The 15,213-nt window shown below is 41.9% G+C and overlaps 1 protein-coding gene across 1 annotated transcript in view; it reads left to right on the top strand.

Moving 5' to 3' along the window:
* The first annotated feature begins 953 nt into the window (after nt 1-953).
* Nucleotides 954-15,213, top strand: part of grin2aa (glutamate receptor, ionotropic, N-methyl D-aspartate 2A, a) — a 165,838-nt gene continuing 151,578 nt past the window's right edge. The window contains exons 1-2 of the mRNA XM_032536982.1: nt 954-1,494; nt 10,049-10,552. Coding sequence (XP_032392873.1) covers nt 10,052-10,552 — 501 coding nt within the window. The 5' untranslated portion in view covers nt 954-1,494; nt 10,049-10,051. The remainder of the gene's footprint in view (nt 1,495-10,048; nt 10,553-15,213) is intronic.

Below are 15,213 nucleotides of genomic sequence, written 5' to 3'. Positions count from 1 at the left end.
CTGTTTCCAGGTCGGAAGCAGTACAAGATAACCCGTTACGCAACCTGCCCAACAGTAGGCTACTTTGCTATTTAACAACTGAATAATGGACGAAAATTTCTCCAAGGAACAAGGCGGAAAACTCCGGCGGAGAGTCGCAGGTAGCCCACATGTCCTCTTACATGTTACATTTTAACAATGAAGATTTCACGGAGTAGTGAAACATGAAATCCATTTGTTTCCAACAATCTTTTTTAATTTAAATTTTTTTTATAATTAGGCCTAGCTTAACACAACATTGTTGTTCTACAAGCCGATTCGTCTGCATGCATTCACATGCAGAAGTTATTTATGTGTGCGTGCGTGCGTGTGCGCCTGCGCCTGCGTGTGTGTGCGGGCGCGGGTGTGTGTGTGGCAGACGAAGTTCGGAGCAGTTGATTCTCATCAGGCATTTATTAATAGTGTATTTTTATTTTTGTGCACCACTGGCTATGGCCTACTTTCATATCCACATATGTGCTCCGATGTGCTCAAGTTTTCCGGATGGATTGACTGTGTAGGTAATCGCAAAAGGCGTGAACGGAGGGAGACAGTTGTTGGCAAAGAGAGGGGTATAGGCTATTCTTGACCAAAAGGAGATGTCTGAGAGAGGAGGGTAAAACTGCTGTCTGAATCATTTGCGATTCATCCCAACTCTGCCTGTATCAGTCTCTCTCTGACTGAGCTTCTCCCCGAAGGAGCTTTAGCGCAGAGGAAAGAAAGAGAGGGAGCGAGGGGAGCGCGACAGACCGACGTCCGTCTATCTATCTATCCAGCTGCCCCTGCCTCTGCAGAAGCACGCAGGCATACACACAGCCAAACGCGAAATCACACGCGCGCGTGCACATTCGGCACACGCGTACATGCTCCCCACCTCTCTCTCTCTCTCTCTCTCTCTCTCTCTCTCACACACACACACACGCGCACATCGGCTACACGTGCACGACGAGAAAGAGAGAGAGAGACTTTGGGAGCGGGTCCCATGCACGGTTTGCACGCTGCCGGAGCTTTTACTGTAGAAGTCAATGTGCATGTGCGTCTAAGCGTGCGTCCGGCGGCTGCTCACCTGCCTCTTCCTCTCCTCGCCCGGGACAGGAATAACGAGATACCGGGAGCTCTAATCACACAGAGGCAGGTTGAGCCCCCACAATGCGCGGGGCCAGCAGAGATTGCAGTGGAGAATCAGCGGTGTAGGCGCACACACACAATGAAGATTGGATTACAACAACAGTGATTTTATTCGCAGCTGCGTGCCCGCGAAGTACTAAAACAAGGGGATTTCATTCAGGTTTTTTTTTTTTTTTTTTGGACACGGTGGAAATAATTCATTGCCAGAGATTCCGAGATTTTTTCTTCTTGTGCAGTGTTTGTGAGTGTGATCCCCATCGCAGGCTGCATGGTTTCTCAGAGGAGAGAGGGGACTGTTGCAATGTCATCTCACATCACTGTTTTGGAGCTCTGTGGAAGGGAGATGCTGTAAGTACTTGGTCGTGTCTGTTATTTCACCCTGAATTCGGCTTGTGACGATCATGCACCTCTCCCCCCCCCCCCCCCCCCCCCCCCCTTTCCTTGATCAGCGGGCGCCGTGCGGCTTTTACCCACAGGCGTTCCTCATCCAAAGTGTGGCACCCACACCACGGATAGCACAGCTTTCCCTAAAACACGACCAACTAGGATTTGAACGAGGCGAGGGACGCAGTATGAGATGCCACCTGAGAAAATATAATTATCTTCTCTCAGCTCGAACATCAAATGTTATCATTTCCTCATAATTCATAACGCTGGCGCAGTGATCGGAGCGCAGGCTGCTTCAAAGCGCGTCTTTATACATCATATCTCAGCCGGTCAAAATAAGCTAAACACATTCATCCGTTTACTACGAATTCCTGGACACCCATAAACTGACTATGAAATACAAAGAAACGTTCATGCCTTTGGTACTTGGGCGCAGGCACCCAACACCCCCATGCAGTGGCCAACAAACGCTGCGAACCCGGTTTTACCTAAATAAGTAGAGTTTAACGCAAAGCACACGTCCCACAAAAAAAACAAAGGATGTCTGTGCTTTCTGCTGATTTTATCCAGAGGTTGGTCAACACATTGCGGGGTTTTTGGTCGCACCGCTGGTTGGCACAACTTCCAGCTCTTCTCCATCCCATACCAGGACGAACAGTCAGCGTTAGATTAGGAAGATCGCTAGGAACGCACGAAAGTTATAATGACATTATAGGGCACACTCTTGCATATGGCTATGCCCCCCCCAAAAAAAAAAAAATCGTGACAGAAAGTGATCACAGGGGCTTTGATCTTTAAGATCAAATACAAAAATCTTTCACTTTGTGAGGAGCGTCTTGCCAAGAGTGGAGGCAGGTCAACGTTGAACCAGTAGGGGTCGCACTTGTATTGTGTTGGTCCCGTTGAACATAATGGGCAGATCCAAATGAATTCACATCTCCTCTCCTATATACCCCTGTCCCTCTCTCCTATTTTGTGGATTCAGTCACGTTGTTGAAGCGCAGTTTCTCTCTCGCTCTCTCTCTCTCTCTCTCCCTCTTTCTCTCTTTCTGCAGCTCATGGAGGGGCAATCCATATTTCTAAGATAGCAAAATGAAATAATGAATTAACCCAATACCTCCCCACATCTATATTGGGATCTCTACTGTAACTGTAGACTTTAACCATTCTCCCTTATGGTTTGCCTGATTTTACTATTCAGCAAGAGTGCTTTTGTGTGTGTGCTTGTCTGCATTTAAGAAGTATTGTTGCATTCGTTCAAAGGGGTGGGAGAGGATATGTAAATTGCCTTTTTCCGCCTTGCTGTCCTAGTTTTAGCTCTGTTTATATCTGTTGTGTAGAAAGAAACAAAGAGGAGATCAAATTGGAAGAGATTGTGTGTGTGTGTGAGAGAGAGATGTGATTGATTTTGAATACACCTTTATTTGCTTATAGATGAAGACACTATAAACTTCACTGTTGAAGTTAGTCAGTCAGAGGATACTTCCTCTAAAACGAAATGTAAAGGGGTAGAAATCCAGTCACCATCAAGAACCGAACTAATCGCTCCTGCAAAGGCAGAGTCGGCGTGGTTCAAAGTCATCAGCGTTGTTCATGGCTGAATAAAGTCTGAAATCACCTCCGACTCTGGCCTTCAGAGATAATACTCCTTTCCTCTTGGGCAACACTGCAGTACTTTAGAAGCTCACTTTGTTGAATGCTGCTAGACACCAAAAAAATAACGCGTCAACCTGGATGACAATGTCTAACTTGTTTATTATTTTAATTGTTACTTTTTCTTTATCCAATACTTTGGGAAACATAAATATACTTACATGTCATGCCACTCAAGCAAATTGAAATTCTGAAAGAGACAATGTTCTTACGTTGGCCCCCTGCATGCTAATAAAGCAGAAACTGACTGATGCTATTAGCATCAAAATAACTGGAAATAAACGAGCGATGAGACATACTGTATAGAATGTAACATCCCATTCGAGCAGGGAGGTATATGTGTGTGTGTGCATTGGGCAAAAGGTGGGGGGGGGGGGGGGGGGGGGGGGGGGGGGGGGGGACACTCTGTTCACACCCATTACATAAGAGAACTCAAATGTTCTCATTTCTTACTCTGTTGATCTCTCTTTCTTTCTTCCTTTCTCTCTCTCTCTCTCTCTCTCTCTCTCTCTCTCTCTCTCTCACACACACACACAAACACACGTATACACACACACACACACACACACATACACACAAACACACACAATAGGGAGCTAAAGAGGTATGTGCAGTGGGCAACATGTTGAAGCCTGAGTGGTAGCAGACGATTACTTCCACTGGGCTTCTCATGGGTGCTCATGCACACGTCAGGGCACACAGAGCAGATGGCTGGGGCCCGGGAGAGAGATTGAAGAGGGAATGGCTGGAAGAAAAATGGATACAGGAATGAGCTCACAAAGGAGAAGAATGTCAGAGGAGATGGGTCCTAGTTCAGGTTACTTCAAGGGACATTCTAGCAAAGTTTGGGGAACTCAGGATTGAAAAGAAGCTGCAGAGGTTGTGAAATCCTGACTTTTAGTTCCTAGTATTGTTCAAGCTCCAAAAACACTGGGTCCATTACATCCAACGAGTCTTAAAAGCGTTTTCCATTAGAAGCTCCTTGCCTGATATTTTTCAAATGCCACAATTCTAGTTTGTAACATCTTTTTGTTAAAAGTCTCCCCGCCCAAGCCAAACTGAGGACATCACTTGATTTATTTTGGCGGACTTTGGAAAACTCCATACACCTTTTTTTTTGCTTTAAGTAAGGAAAAATATTTGGAGGATTGCATCCTCTTTGCTTCTAAAGTACATATCCCATATGTCAACTGTCAGTCAGACACTGTGGCACTGTGATGTCATGCCTGGGACTTTTAGATGCCGATTTTCTGCTGATGTCCCTTAGTTTCCGTTTTATCGTCTATCAGTGCTCAGGCGAAATATAGAGTTCTGTGTTTATTTGGAACAAACCAAACTAAGTTGCTAGTGCAAGAAATATAAAAAAAAGTCTGTGCAGCAGAGGGTGTACCTTGAAAGATCAGTGTGACCATCATCCAAAGATCATCCATCATTCACCATCTGAGTAAGAAGTGATACAAACAGCATGGGAAATAATGTGCTGCTCCAGCAGCCTCCACTGTTCTGGAATGGGGTTGGCCCCCAAAAGGCCTACACACTAAACGTAAATAAAAACAATCTCTTAATGGTGGGCAACATGACAATGCACAGGGGCATTGCACACTGTCTAATATAATTGTACTCCGGAGCATTTAGATTTACCTAAAACTAAAGAGCCAAGTCCTCAAACAGTGAGGGAAAAGTGATTGAAGATGAAGGATTATAAAAGGACGAAAGCGGTACCATAGATCAGTGCATAGATGAATAGGCAATGAATGAATATAGAGTAATCGAGGAGCCAGAAATACAATATTTAGTGTAGTCTTCTATAAATCAGACAGTATGTACACATACAGGTGTCCTCGGGGTCGTGGCATCTTAAAACACACTTATAATCCTTAGTATCAACCATTCCAGCCCATGTTAATAAATCATATCCATAGAGTGTGTACAATATGTTAATCTACTTTTAATGCCATTTAGGAAAATAGAACGAAGAACCAGTGTGACCGCAGCACTAAATGCAATAATATTATTCATCATGTAAAGATAATGCGGCTGAATTATTGATGCGTGTGAAACCTAGTTGTGTGTGGACCAGAAACATGGGCTTTGTGGCAATGAAGCCATGTGGGCATTGTGGTAAGAGACATTTCAGTGTATGGTGTGTGTGTGTGTGTGTGTATGGTGTGTGTGTGTGTGTGTGTGTGTGTGTGTGTGTGTGTTTGGAGTTTGTCTGATTTTCTGAAAAGGAACACACAGGATAGAGAAGAAAAAAAACACCTTTATTGTATTTTACTTTCTTATTCACTGATCACTGAGAAAGCAATTATTTTTTAGATTGGTATGAATATGTAGATGCATTTGTGTGTGTGTGTGTGTGGGTGTGTATGTGTACATGATAGCCAGTAATATGAATGTGCCTGCCAAACATCATTTACTGTTGTGGTGCCAAGAAACGCAAGCCTTTGTGTGACGACAAACTGCCCCAATCCGATTTGGCTGGGGATTCTCTCTCTCTCTCTCTCTCTCTCTCTCTCTCTCTCTCTCTCTCTCTCTGTTTCTTTCTTTTTCCTCTTTCTTACTATTTTTTTATCTGCATTACCTTTACTTTTTTCTTTCTCTTTTATATATACATATATATATATATATATAATATAATATAGTGTATATATATTGATAATAATATACTGTATATGCTTTACCAACTGAGCTATCTTCTGCCCATCAGTTAGGACAAGGAAAGATTTCCATACCACCCATTGGAACTGAAAGATAATTCTTTTCAACAATAAACTTGCATGCTCCTACAAATACCATAATAAAATAAAATGGTACCAGTTTGACCTTTTTTTCTGGTTTTGCCATGTACCATCACTGTAGCTACCTATAGTGAAATGTGTGTGTGTGTGTGTGTGTGTGTGTTTTCTCTAAATAAGTTTTGGGGAGGATGCATGTCCTGAAATGGCCTAGTTGAGCTGTATTATACTCAGTTCATACATAGTATTCATGAAAATAGAGACAGCACACAGATTTCCAATCCTGTATGTACAGTATGTGTACAGTACATATGGAAGCATTTATGAAACAGTTTTGATGCAGTCTGGAGCATTTCTTATAAAGCTCAGACCTGTAAGCTCCAGAAACTGCTTACGAAAAGCATTTTAATAGTTTGATGGTCCGACTGATACCGTGATGTTAATAGTGGCGTGTATTATTTCATACGATAATAGCAGCAGCAGGACAGTGAACTTCAACTGGAAGACTTGAGTCAAATACCTCTTGACAGCAAGAGTCTTCCTTGCTCAAGTGCTCTTGAGCAAGACCTGAAAGGGCAGCCAGCAAATGAAAATGTAAGATTGGAAATGTTTGGTGAAGCTGTTCATTGACCGTAAGTACCAGAGGCTGTGGATATTCTCTGTCTCTCTGTGAACGAGTATAAATGTATGAAGCAGGGTTTTAAGATCCTTCGTTCCACTGAGAAATGCATATCAGTCCTATAGAATTAAAGCTTTAGTGCGAAACCTTTTATATTAATGACAGTCTGTTACATTCAAGCCACTGCCAAATTAGCTCCAACAAAGCTAATTAAGCCTGTCAGTCCCACACCACTCTCTCTGTACTCCCCAGTGTGGCTGTGTTCAGAATATGGTGTCGTCCGGCGACTTTCACACTGCAGAAAATCGAGCTACGATGTTTTTTTTTTTTTTTTTGTAATGCTCCGTGTCCTCCTTGGCTGCTAGCAACTGTGGGGAGGAAGGGTGGAGGATGGTGGTGCGCGATCACAAAAGGCTTGTATCATGTGGATGCGATGACAGTTTGGCTGTCGTAACTTAGAATTCCTCATGGGGGAGACGGAAACTACGGACTATAGCTTCAAGTGATTTCACAAACTGTCAGGGCAATCCACCATATAGTCCTACAGCTGTTGGCCGACGGAAGATAACGGCTTTTTGACAGAGACAATGAGAATCTATGAAGCCATTGGTGCTCTCTTTAAAGTGAATGGACCTAGATTTGGATGATTCATCCTCAGGTCTGCTCTAACAGTGTTCATGCTCAGTTGAGTAGGGAGGGACAAGAAGTCCTCTGGCTTATTTAAAAAATAAAAAAAACACTGGATGACACAGTGAGCCAACATGCATTATTCAGCTCAAAACACGGCCTCCGCTGGAGTCTCAATTTCATTACGTATGACAAATCCTAGCCCACGGAAACTAATCTAAAGTATCACCACACTAAATAGACAATGCAGCTGTGGTTTGTGGGGCAAGCAGGATTGGACAGTAATGGGAAACTTTACTTCATAACATAAAGTAAAGTTTCCCATGACATTCTCATAAGGATACTTAAAAAAGAAAAGAAAAGTTGACGACGATTGAGAAACTCCAGCAGCAGCAGTTGTTTTTTTGGGTGGCAAAACAATCTGGAATGAAATGCTTGAATAAGTAATACGTTTTTTGTTGTTGTTGTTTTTTTTAATATAAACTACACGATGCCTGGGTAACACCCATATATGTGTGTGTGTGTGTGTGTGTGTGTGTGTGTGTGTGTATACTCTATACTGTGTGTATATATATATATATATATATATATAGATATATACTGTATATATACATATATAGATGGTCTACAGTACACAGAGTGTATATCACCATCATCTCACCAAAATGTACTATTTTTGTAGTAAAGTAAAATAAAGAATAAATCTAAAGTAGATCAATATTTGCATCACCACACATACCGGTATAGCACTAATATACAATTATTGGATAAAGATGATATAATAATGTCATTCAAGTGCAAAAGTTCATGGTATAATAACAGCAAGAAAAGCTAAATAATGTCCTATCATGCAATAAAAGAAACCATTATGAAGAAGAAATGTCTTCACCTGAATCCAGATCCGCAATCACTTAGAATTACAGATCTGCCCTTGGCCTAGCTGAGCACTTTTTTAAGTACCCTGTTAGCTGAGAGACTAGTAGACAAAGCTGCATGATTGAAAACATCATGTCCTTGGTAACTATTGAATCTGCATGAGTCACTCTATTTTACTGGTTGCTCATGAGAAGACATTTCTGCAGTGTTGTTTTATGTAAATGGAAAGGGACAATTCAGATGACACTAGTTTCTTATGATCTTCTGATCTCAGTGCCTAAATACACGCTGGTTTTATTAAACGACGAGTCCTGTGAATTAATCATGCACCAACAGGCTCTGTACGGATGCAAAAAACACATAGTCCTGTCAGTGAATCCATAAATCGTCAGCAGTGCATGGACACATTATGTGACCATATGTTTCATGCCCTTCTGATTTTGCTCACGCTCTACTGTTCAGCACACCTGCTCATATGTCTTACAGATGATGATAAACACACACACACACACACACACACACACACACACACACACACACACACACACACACACACACACACACACACACACACTTGCTCAGTGTTTCATGCTCTCTGAGCATTGGGCATCCAAGGAGGTCAAGCAGTAATTGTTATCTCTGTGGGGAGAGGAGTTGTGGAATAGATTGGAATTTGTGTATGAGGATGATGTCACTGTGCTGCCCTGCTCTGGTTGGTGCAGAGTAACATATGTAACACTCTCAAGCACACATACAACATACAACATTCAACTGAGGACACTCCCATCCAACCCTCCGCCCCCCTGTCCTTTGGCCTGGAGTGGCATCCCAAGCTGTTTTTTTTTTTTTAGCTGGGTTTGTTCGTTGAATCTTCTATGTAAGAATCTAATAGATACATACGTGAATAAATGTTCGAGATCTGTTGCGGTCTCGGCAACAAACTCGCTAGTTGGCTACACAATAAGCTAACGTTTACTAATGTTTGCAAACTTCAATCTTAACAAATATAATTTTTGTAATGTTTAATATGACGTTTGGCTGTGTAAATATCTAATGGTAGCAAAAGAAAGTAATAATAAATTATATAAGTGTAACCTTTCATCCATCCACACAACATGCACTACTCTTCCCAACAAGGCCACGCCCATTTAGGATACAGGAAGTGTGCACTGTTTCATGCCATTGGTGCAGCTTATAATGTGCTCTCTTTAGTTCAACAGAATCTTTGGCTGCGCAGCGGTGCTTTGAACTAAATACTTAATTCAAAGTGGTGGACCCACCAACAGACTAAAAGATCAACACTGTTATCCCACGGATAGCAGTAAGGATACAAGAAAGGATACAAGTAGTACTTTGAGTTATAATGTATAGCAAAAACCCTATCCCCCATTTTGTATATAATATAGATTTCAACTTTATAATATGAAAGCCAAATTAGCCACTGCTATGTCCCTCTCTCACTAGCATACATGCACATAATAATTATTGTCCTGCGCAACATTGGAAGTGTAATGGAACCAAATATATGTGAATGTTTAATACAGTTTGAGGATGATACATGTCACTGTCACTCATTGCGCCCCCCTTATTACTTGCTTGTCAATCTCTGAAGGTTGAGATATTACACTTGTAAACTATATAACCGTCTGCCTGCCTCTTCCGAACAGCACAGCTTGCTTCTGAATCATCTGATCCTAGCGTCGTGACCATAAAGTATATACTTGTTAGTCATCTTCTCTTTCTCTCACCCCTCCGCAACTTCCTCTCAAGGCCATCTCCCTCCCCACAAGGTTCATGTGTTTAATGGCGTTACTGAGAAGAAATAGAATAAAAAAGAAAGATGCGAAGATGCGACCTAAATGTGTGGGCTCGAAGAGCTGTGCATTAACAATGTATCTCCCATGTCTCTCTATCATCATTTTTCCACACTTCTCTCTGCCACCCCCTTCCCTGCTTTTGATCTGTCATCTCTTCTGTTTTCCCTCATCCATTTCCCATGCAGGGGATGAAGTGGTTTGGCAGTATGTCCCTCAGCAGCAAAAGGAGTAAGAGGAGGAGTAGAAGGAGCAGCAGTTGCAGCAGTAGCAGTGGTAGTAATTGTGTGCTGCTGTCCTTGGCTCTCCTGGTGGCGGTGACCCTGATTGCGGACCCCGTGGCGGCTCAAAAGCAGCGAACTGGCGGTGCCTCGGAAAAAGTGCCGGTCCTGAACATTGCGGTGATCCTGGGACGCACACGCTACATCTCAGAGCGGGACATCCGGGCACTGTGGAGCAAGGAGGACCCCATTGACGTCAACGTGGTCACACTGCTGGTCAACGAGACCGACCCGAAAAGCATCATCACCCACATGTGCGACCTGATGTCCGGGACAAAGATCCACGGTGTGGTGTTTGGGGATGGCACCGACCAGGAGGCCATCGCCCAGATTTTGGATTTTATTTCCTCGCAGACGCTCATTCCCATCCTGGGCATCCATGGAGGCTCGTCCATGATCATGGCTGATAAGGTATGGAGGATCATGGGGGGATGATTGCTGCATGAGTGTTTGACTCTGTGGTTGTTGTTGATGAATGGATGAAGTTGTACAACGCCTGGTGTAGTATTGATCAGAGTGAATGGGCGATTGGATAAATTACATTTTTTTCTTTAACCGACGATTGAATCATTTGGTTTGAAGTGATCTGCCAAAAGTTCTGGCTTTGAGTCTTTGCTGAACCGAGAAAATCAAGCTCACCCTCGCCTGTCACCTTTTTCATATTTGGCTGATCGGGCTGTCGAGAGCCTGTAAAATAGTAATAATATCTTAATAATATTATGCTAACAGTCCGGGGGAAAGCCTCGCCAATTAGCCGCACCTTTCAAATATCAGTGTAGCTGGCGTCAAGAGAAGGAAACAGAGAAAGGAACCAGGCTTTCATTGGTGAAAATAGATGGTGTGGAGGATGTAAAGAGGGTAGGAGAATGAGGTAAGTATCTGCAGAGCGGTGTCGGAGGATACAGTAGAAGAAGAGAGTTATTCAAAAGCAGCTAGAGAACAGAAGTAAGGGAAGATGAAATAGTGACTGAAGAGGAAAGGGTGAGGAAATGTAGAGGGAGTGGGTGTTTGCAAGTTTGGCTAACGGCAACTGCGTGGTACAATGAGCTGTAATCTTGGAAGTCTCCATTCATGGTGCAGGATTCCTTCAGACAAAGTGCAGGAGACCCGATTGGTTCTAATGTTTGAATAGGCAATGCCTGCCGCCTGCCAATCACTTTGAACTGTGAATAGAAACAGATGAACATCACATGATACTGTGGTTTCACGAGGCAGTGCTTAGCACTTAGGATTCATCAGATTCACAATGAGGATATTCTTATCTGTGTTATTACCCCAGAAGATCAAAGATGGCTTACCAGACAGTGTGTTAGCCAGGAGGCAACATATAGCATTTTGTCCAATGTCAAATTATTGACAGATATCTTTGTGTAATTATTGCAAACAAATGAAACTGAGGTCTTATCAGGTGGTATTGTCAGTGCTTTTTTTCAGAATCACTACCTCACTTTGGCACAACCTAGTGCCACTAGTGTTTGTCTTTTCTTGCACTGCCCTAAAGAGGAGATGAGATAAATTGTTCTTTTCTCTGTATCTATAAAGCTCTCTTTAAGATCCACCAGTGACAACAGATCAAACTAGTCTTTAGCTCCAGTGAGAGAATAGCGTCCTTCTTTCAACTTCATGCAATAGAGAAATCTCTCTCTTAGGCACTCCTGCAAATTTGCCATCAAATCCGACCCTGTGGCCCACAATAAAACACGCAGTGCAGAGGTCAGTTGAGACTGTAAAGCGAGGGTGTCCAAACCGTTTACTTTTTCATAACATGACTGTCTGCCAACGGTCCCTACTGATATGTATTTTTTTTTAACAATTAGTGTTCTATACAAATGCACTGATCTATAGTAATTTAAATTATCTTTTATTTTTCAATGTAACCAAATCAACACCCCTCAGGCGTGAACAAATCTAAAAAAAAATGTATTGATTATGATTATTTTTGCATCTGTAGTCACATAACCGAACATACTGTTTGGAATACCTTAAACTTGAAGTTGATAAAAAATCGTAATCTCATGTTCAATATAAACATGACTTATTATGCATAATGCAAAGTTTGTTGTTCATTACAGTACAACACATTACAACACTCTTGCTCTAGTCTTTTAAAATCGAGATTGTGATTGGCCCCCGGGCTGGACATTGGACATGCCAGCTGTAGAGCCACTCGGCGACTACCTTGTTGTTTACAGCAGATATACAAATGTCTTAAAGTTACTGCAGTAATGGTTTATTGATCCTGTAATGCTACACGTGGCTCCTTTTAAGACGAGAGAAGGGGATAAGTGTCGGAGGATAGGACAGAAGAGGAGGGAGGTGAGTGTTGAAATAGAGGAGGAGAGGGAAAATGAAGGAGGGATAATCTCTCAGTTTGACCAGAGGCGAGGCTGAGTGGAGGGGAATTACAGAACGTCCTGATTGGCACCTGCCACACACCACCTACTTCAGCAGCACACATACACACAGCACATGTCCCCTGTCAGCCAGTGTCATTGAAACAGCAGCAATTCAGCTCCCTGACAGCAGGAGTGTTTCCTCTGCAGGAGCAGATGAGAAGAGAATAATCCACTTTCAAGTGCTCGACCCACCACTTTGTCTTCACTTTGTTTTCTTTTTCACATTTTCCATCTTTTCTCCTCTTCTTATCTGTTTCTCTGCGCTAGCCTCTGAACATGTTGGGGATGGGAATGTTTTCACCTGAGTATAGTTCATCTGGTGTGTATCTGAGGGCACATTACAGGATTATCATGGATGGTTCACACCAAATTTTCAAAAAGAAAAAAAAATCCAAGCTGCTTGAGGTCAAAGATGTGAGTGTAGAGGTCAAAACAATCAAAACGTTAAAACACTAAACCATAAATTGAAATTTGCACGAGGAGTTTTTATGTGTTGGGAAATAATCACAAGTGTCTCACAATACTTCCTAGTTATTAGGCCAGCAAGTGATTATTGTAGTTAAAAATCAATCAATCCCTCAAAAATGTTTTCATTTAAACCTTCATACTTTATTCTTAAAATTTCCTTACTGATGCACAATGCACAATCAAAGTGTGTTCCTTTCATAACGATATGAGAAATGAGAAATTTAAGTAAAGTAGATTCAGCAAAGATTTGGCATATTTGTCCAATAATTGATTTAATACAAAATCAAAACTAATCTTTCAGCACAAGTTGCCACCATATTTATATTCCTATTTAGCTAAAATAACCTTTTTTGTGTAAATAAACCTAAGGTAAAAACTAGTGCTGTCAGTTAAACACATTATTAACGGCATTAACGCAAACACCATTGGGCCTTAAATGTGTCTTCCCTGTCTCACGTGTTAGACTGAACCGTTTATTGTTATCCTGGCATCACTTAAATTCAGAGTCAGCAGGATGATGCACACAAAAATAAAGTTAAATCTGTTTAGTGAGTGCTGCAGTGTGCTTCCCTCCCTAACAGGGATTAAGATTCTCCTTGTGGTTCCTCTGCTGCATCCTCTCCTTAAGGGTGACATATTTTACCCTCCTTTTAAAGTTTATATAACTCCTCACCCTCTGTAGGTTAAGGTTTATACGGCTACCCTCAGAAGTGTAAGTCGTGGAGTCTTTCTGCCGTCTAGTTCCATGCAGATTTTCGCTAATCCTCATGTGAAATATGAGGAAAAACTCACCTCCAATGATTACGCCTTGTAACACCCTCAGTGTGTTTGTCTATTCGCGATTATGCCTTCATACTTGTGTGTTCATAGACGTGCATGACATTTTCATGCCTTTACTGTATATGCCTTAATGCCTCAACGTGCACTGGATATATTCTGTGTGTGTGTGTGTGTGTGTGTGCTTCCTTTGCCCCGTCACTTGGATTATAAATCTCTTGGGCTGAGGACTCCCATGTAAACCTGTAGAGAATACTATCTGAGAGCGTCCTTATTAAAAAAGAAAAAAAAAAAATATATATATATATATATATATATATATATTCGTTACGCCTTATCTCCTCTGTCTTTGCTTTCTTTCCTTTTTCTTCTTGTGTTGTCCCTCAACCCATCTCTCTCTATCCTCTCTATCTCTCTATCCTGTCTTTCATTCGTGCTTGTTAATTAGATAAATCTCCCTGCGTTAGTCCCTTCCATACCTCTTTCAGTCTTTGTTGAATAATGCATCACTTGCCTGTATTGAAAAGAATACATTATTGATTAAGGAAAAAAAAAGTCCTCCATTGCTGCATTCTCAGCACTTTACTGCAAAGGTACAACCCTGGCAGCTCCTTTTTAAAACTGGGTGGGTAGAAAAAGAAGAAAAATCTCAATTTGTATTTTTTCAGCTCATTGCTGACATTCCTGACCTTCACGCTTTCATTCTTGTGTCTCTTGTAATTCTGTCACTCTTGTTCTTTCTTGCATCAACTTTTTAAAGCTTGCCCTTCATTACTTGGTTGGTGATTGGCTTCATGTAATTCTATCGTTAAATGGTCTTTGACTGGCTTAGAGGTCAATAATGGCATCTGGATCATGTTGGGCACCAACAGTCTCTGTATTTCCCAAGTCTTGGTTAGCTTCTTCCCTAACTCTGAACCACATAATGACTTGTAGTTCCATGTGTCTTCTGCTGCTGCAGCTGTTTTCTTTTTCTCTTCATTTGTTTTTTAGAGCGCGCCTTGTGAATGTAATCAAGGTATGAATGCACCAGATGTGTTAACAGCAGCAATGGGAGATGTCCCTCTTTGTTTAGCTTCTTGAAGAAAAACAAACACTTTGCTTCTGAATAGAACAAAAAGCGTTCAGTTGAATATTTTGAGATTGTTCATATCTGCAGTGTAGCAGATATGAACATTTGTGTGTGTGTGTGTGTGTGTGTCTGTTCTGCATGGTGCCACATCAGTCTTGCCTTTACTCTTGCACAGTCAACACCTTCCAATCTACATGGACACACTTGCAAACACATGTTTGTCCATACTTGTGAGGACCCTCATTGGCACAATGCATTACTTGGCCCCTAGCAAATTACACATATAGCTTTGCTTGGGGCCACACCTATGTCATGGCATGAATTGACACACTGTAGTGTGTGTGTGTGTGTGTGTGTGT

This window comes from Etheostoma spectabile, chromosome 15, assembly GCF_008692095.1.
Source record: "Etheostoma spectabile isolate EspeVRDwgs_2016 chromosome 15, UIUC_Espe_1.0, whole genome shotgun sequence".
Classification (NCBI taxonomy): domain Eukaryota; kingdom Metazoa; phylum Chordata; class Actinopteri; order Perciformes; family Percidae; genus Etheostoma; species Etheostoma spectabile.
This window is presented reverse-complemented; position numbering and strand designations above follow the sequence as displayed.